General features: G+C 41.1%; 1 protein-coding gene across 1 annotated transcript in view; it reads left to right on the top strand.

Annotated features, from left to right (window-relative positions):
* Positions 1 to 1338: 1338 nt before the first annotated feature.
* GRPR (gastrin releasing peptide receptor) overlaps positions 1339 to 6046 on the top strand; it is a 29772-nt gene continuing 25064 nt past the window's right edge. Inside the window, exon 1 of the mRNA XM_033201082.1 lies at positions 1339 to 2124. Within this exon, the coding sequence (XP_033056973.1) occupies positions 1712 to 2124 (413 nt within the window). The 5' untranslated portion in view covers positions 1339 to 1711. The remainder of the gene's footprint in view (positions 2125 to 6046) is intronic.

Raw genomic sequence — 6046 nt, 5'->3', positions numbered from 1 at the left:
ACTGATCTCTGCCGAGAAGCTCTTCCACCTCTAGCCGTGCAGCATCCGTCTCCCTCCTGCTGGCAGAGAGGAGCGCTGAGTCTTTCATATTTACATAGGAAGCATGGCAGCAGCCTCAGTGTTGGAACCTGCCACTGGAAATGTCCACAACAACACACTTGGGGGACTTTCTTTGTGGGCCCTGGCATGGGAAGTGCAAGTTTTGTTATTCCTTATGGGTTCTGAAAAACGAGACTTTACCTGTTAGTGACTGGCTTCACACCATGTACCTGGAAGAGCTGGCTTCACATAAGGCATAAAGATGCACTCTAATAACGTATTTAGAAGTTGTTAGCTAAAGGTCTAAGCCTGATTCTAATAGTATTCCCTCAATGATGCTTTTTCTAGCACTCCTTCAACTATAACTTACCTCTTTTACCACCCCTTCAATTCCTCAGTATTGTATCTATCACTCTTTTATAGTTCTTTATTTTCCACACAGGGCTATAAAGAGGATATTTGCTATAAAACATGGCAAACATTCAATTAAAAAAATGCAAATAGCTGCATCAAAATGCCGATTCATAAAATTTTTAGATCAGATGAGAAAAGACCCATTTTTCTGGAAAAGACTATTGATCTTTGAGAGTTAACAATACAGCTGGTTCCCAATTTAATTTCTCCCTGGTAAACAGAATAGGAATGGCTTGGCAAATCTACAGGAAAGAGCATGTGTGCATTGGGCTTCTGGCTTTTCCGGATGTCAGTTGCTGAAGGTTTAAGGTGTGAGTCTGTGCATGTGTTTCTGAGGAGCAGTCTCTGTTCAAAGAGGCAGTGGGAAGACTGCGTGGGATAAGTCACACATGGACACCCTGTGCATCGGTGTGCGTTTAATTCAAAGACAGACCTCATTTGATAGCAATATTAACATGTCATTCTAATGAATTAGAGAAAATGAGATGTAAATCCCCATCTGGATTCATGGGGATAGTATCAGAAAGATTTCCAGTGCCTTTGCAGAATGCTAGCAACATTTATTAAATATCTACCCTAGGTGCTATGTGCTTACATGAGAAGCCAAAGGTATTTGTCAAGCTAGGTAGGAACTGCAGTCGGCTGGTTGCTTCTCATCTGGAGAAAGCAGGCAACTGGGCAGTGATTGAAGTGTCCAGCAGGGGGCTGGCATTCTCTGTCTATAAGTAACACTGGTTCCTCTTCAAAGCCTCAGCTCAGCGGAGCTGCCGTTTGCTGGTGAAGCCCATGACGTGCAAAGCATCCTGCCTATAGGATTTGAGTATTTCTCAGTGCAGTTTTTTTCTACCCACTTTAAACCTCCAGATTCTAAATATCAGGAAAGATGCTGTGGGAAAATAGCAGGCCAAAAGTTCTTAGTAAACTGCAGCCAGGGAGACTCAGACTAGAATGGAGGTAGAAATAACTGACGCAGAGTGGGTTTAATTCTAAGCCTTTCTGTGGCTAAGTTTTTGTTGTTGTTAACTTACTGAATTTAGAGTTGTATTGCACCGGTCATGTGAAAGCCAGAGCAGCACCAGTGTCAAAATAGTGACAGAGAGTTTTGAATACCATAGTTAGTATATATGCACTCAGAGTATTTTTATTAAAGAAGACAAAGAGCCCAGCACAGATCTTGTCTTCGTCTTCACTCGGTTGCAAAATCAATAGTTAAGAAATAGCATCTAAGGGAACTTTTAGGTGGGAAAAAAACCTAGAGATGGCTCTAAATGACTGTTTCCTTCTGAACTTGGAAGTGGACCATTTCGTGCACTGCAACATCTCCAATCACAGTGTGGAACTCCCCGTGAACGACGACTGGTCCCACCCGGGGATCCTCTATGTCATCCCTGCAGTTTATGGGGTTATCATTCTGATAGGCCTCATTGGCAACATCACTTTGATCAAGATCTTCTGTACGGTCAAGTCCATGCGAAACGTTCCAAACCTGTTCATTTCCAGTCTGGCTTTGGGAGACCTGCTCCTCCTAATAACGTGTGCTCCAGTGGATGCCAGCAGGTACCTGGCTGACAGATGGCTATTTGGCAGGATTGGCTGCAAACTGATCCCCTTTATACAGCTTACCTCTGTTGGGGTGTCTGTCTTCACACTCACGGCGCTCTCGGCAGACAGGTAAGTACCGGCTGAAAGCTACATGCTCTCCAAGGGTGGCAGACGCCTGGGTAAATGAACTACCATGTCGGGACAGGGAGCTGATTGCACAAGGCAAGTTTTACTCAAACACGGATTCCCTTCCAGGCAGGTTTTTGTTCTGGGGATGACTTCTGGAGTGTAACATTGGTTTAAGAAAGAAAAGTAAGTGAATGATGGCGACAGAAGGAGACAGATGAGAAAAATAAAATCTCTAAGCAGAAACCTGAGGTGTCTTTTTCTGGAGACATGTCTATTTAGCATTGCCTTTACCTAACTTCTCCCTCCTTGCAAAATCAATTGACCAGTGAGAAAGACAATCACACCCAACAGACTTTAAACCTCAGGCAAATGTTTTTTCGAAGCAATTCAAACCCCTCCGAGAACAGGAAAGTTCCACTGGATTTCTTCAAAACGTTCTTTCAGAAATAAGCAAAAGGAGAAAATAAGCCTCATTTCTCTGAAATTCATTTTCCTCAGACAGTTTAACTTTTCTCACAGCTGGTTTTGTATTTGACTCTCTGTGATAGAACAATTGTGTGCCGTTTTTTCTAAGTCTCTCTTAAATGAAATCAAGCATTATTTGAGTTCTTAAAATTTTCGGGAGAAAACTCCATTCAAGGTTGATTTCTAATTTTTATATCTTTATTGACAATACTTCCATATACCATGTTTTTGGGGCTTATTGTGGGGAGAAAGAGGGAGTTCACTACAGTTTTTTATTCTGGGAAATATACATATTTGCAAACTGCATTTCTTGTGTGAGCACATTGCATAAAAGTTTACATTTATTCAGTCTTAAAACTTTATATTCATTCTTTGAACATTTATCAAGTGTCTAGCATGTAAAAAAACACTTGCCTGAATTAACAAGTCAAGAAATAGCTGCAGATTGTTCACACAAATTACTGAACATACTTTATGCACTTCTGTGTTCTGGAAATTGGACATAGTAATGAATAGACTTTCAGACACAGCATAGGCTATATGGTCAAACCCAGAAAAACTGCTGCAATGAACATGAGACTATAAATTTTTCACTTATAATCAACTGTATGTCATGTGTTAATGACACAGAAGGATTTGAGAGTGTTCTGGAAAAGACATAGACGCTGCTCTTGAAAGTTTATACTCTGAAGAAAATGTCCCACATTTTAATACATGTGGTGCTGGATTTTTCATTTTGTAGAGGAACAAACAGTCCTCAGGTGATCTGGCTTTGTTGAGTAATGGACAAATAAAGATAGTGTTATCAGTATTTATGGACATGTGTTTATGCTTAGCTACCTGAAGCACACTGCTGCCCAGAACGCGACATTTTCAACGACTGAAAAGTAATAGCACAGATGTAAGGTTTTCACATTGTACCGACTCGACAGGGTTTCTCCATTCCCTCCATTCCCCTTTGGCTTGCTCCTACCCTGCACATCTGCCCACAGATACCAACGACCACAGACAGTTTCATGTATTGATTCATGGCTGGCAAACTCTGGAGGTGGCAGAAGGTCTGTGGCTTGTTACCAATGGCCGAGGGCTCTTCAGGATGAGGGTAATTTTCTTAATGGGAAGGAGAGATTCTGGTTTCCGGGTTGGGGAGTGCAGTGGTACAGATGGTGTTTACTCTCTTCTTGGAGAGAAAAACAGAAAGGAAAGTGAGGGCATGGAATGTAAAGATGCAGCTGCAGGGAACTCTTCTCTGGAGTTTCAAAGCAGACCAAGTCCACCATCAACAGAAAGGGAAAGCTCTTTCAAAAGCCGGGTTGCACTCCTTCGTAGCTCCGGTGTGTTCCCAGTAAGTTTGTAGTTACTGCCTGTCTTTGCCAAGTTCAGAAATTACTAGAAGCTCCCATATAGCTAACTTTCTGTGTTTTGCTAAGTCTTTTAAAAGCTGATGGATTGCCTGAATCACAGGCAGTGCATCCAACCAATTCCAACAGAAAGAATAGGTATTGAGCTAAATGATTAAGACCATACTTTTCTATTCATCTCATTTTTGAAAGCAATGGGATTCTTCTATCTTATATCTCATGAGGTTGGCAGGGTGAATATAAATTCTACATTTTTTCTTCTCAACAAGGTGTAATCTATATACACAGTAAACTGAACAAGTAACAGCTCAATATATTTTTGCATATGTCTATAGAACTGCATAACCAGATGGAGCTATAGAACAGTTCCAGCATCCTCCAGAGTTTCTCTTATGCCCTTTCCTAGGCATACAGAGGCAATCACTATTCTGATTTCAATCACCATAGGTTATTTTTGCCAGTTCTTTAATCTCATAAAATGGAATCATATAGCAAGTACTCCTTTGCATCTGTCTTCTTATGCTTATCATTATCTCTGTGATACTCACCCATATTGATACGTGTAACAGTGGTTTGTTCTTTTTAATTGTGTGTGGTGTTCCATTGTATGAATATACTTTGGTTTATTTATTTGTTCTAATACCGATGGACACTGGGTGTTTTTAGTTTGGGGATGGCGATAACCTGCTCTGGACATTCTTATTCTTGTCTTCGGGGGAACATAAGTGTTTATTTCTCTTGGGTATATGTCTGCGAGTGAAACTGCTGGGTTAGAGGGCCTATATTTACTAAATATTGCCAGTTTTCAAGGTGGTAGTCTGTATTAGGTAGACTGGTGAAAGAGTGAATGAACCGGAAGACCCTCCAAACCAGATGGTCACCAGAATCACAGGGGAGCTTTAAAAACATACAGATTCCTAGGCCCTGTCCTAAATCTACTAAATTCAGGGTTCTGGGGCATGAGTGGAGCACATAGTGATAATCATCCATCCCTGCCCCCTACACATTGCCCAGCATTGCCAGTCCTCATTCCAGCTTCCCTTCTGCAGTTCCCCCCCTCACCGGGTGAATTCGAGTCTTTGTCAATATGAAAAGAATATCAAGTTTCTAGAAAAGTTTACACTGGCATCACGGGTAAAAGGGAGACTTCAAGGCAGTCCCAGAAACCAGAATTCTGGGGATTTGCACAGCTGAGCAGTTGCAGGTTTGCATTCAAGCACCTTCAATATTGATCCCCATCCTCCCTCTCCTCCCATGCTTTCTGTCCTTACACACACACTGATATCCTCATACACAGTGGTTGCACGGATGTGTTCCTGGCTTTGTTTCTGGGCTTATGCTGTGTCCCACCCACTCTCCAGCATGCTTTCTCCTTTCCTAAATACAGACTGTATTCCTCATCCCATGTGGCGTATGGGCTTGGAATGGGTATCAACAAACCTGCATTTTAGGCATTTTCCTGCCATTACTACCCATATGAGAAAGTGGGACTAAGTCACTTAACTCTCTGACCTTAGTTTAATCATCTATAAAATGATGGAGTTGAGCTAGGCAATTTCTATGGTCCCTTCAAGTTCTAAAATCTTGTGATTTTTTTTTTTTTTCTATCTTCTTCTCTATCATTCAGAATCTGATTCAAATCTCCTCCTTAAAACCCTAAGTTGAGCCATTCTAGCTCAAATTTCCTGACCCTCTTGAAATATCAGACTTATTATCTGAGACATGAATTATCTTGTGACACCTTTTATATTGCTGTTTTGAACTGTTTTGTCTGTTTATTTTAGCCTCTCACATATTCATTGCTTTACATTTTTAGGTAGATTATTAAGAATGTTGAGGGCAGAGATTTTTAATATATTCTTAAATCTTCCATAGTGCCCCACAAGTTTTCTTGTACCAAATGGGTGATCAATAAATAACGACTAATTACAATTATGTTTAGTTAATGCATACCATTTTCCTCATTCTTATTCTTCATTCTATTTTGAGGATTAATCTGAAAGCATACTCTTAAAAATAATGTATTGGCCGGGCACAGTGGCTCACGCCTGTAATCCCAGCACTTTGGGTGGCTGAGGTGGGTGGATCACCTGAGG

Source organism: Trachypithecus francoisi, unplaced genomic scaffold, assembly GCF_009764315.1.
Source record: "Trachypithecus francoisi isolate TF-2019V2 unplaced genomic scaffold, Tfra_2.0 Lachesis_group6, whole genome shotgun sequence".
Classification (NCBI taxonomy): Eukaryota; Metazoa; Chordata; class Mammalia; order Primates; family Cercopithecidae; genus Trachypithecus; species Trachypithecus francoisi.
The sequence above is the reverse complement of the archived record's forward strand: the minus strand, read 5'-3'. Positions and strand labels throughout refer to the sequence as shown.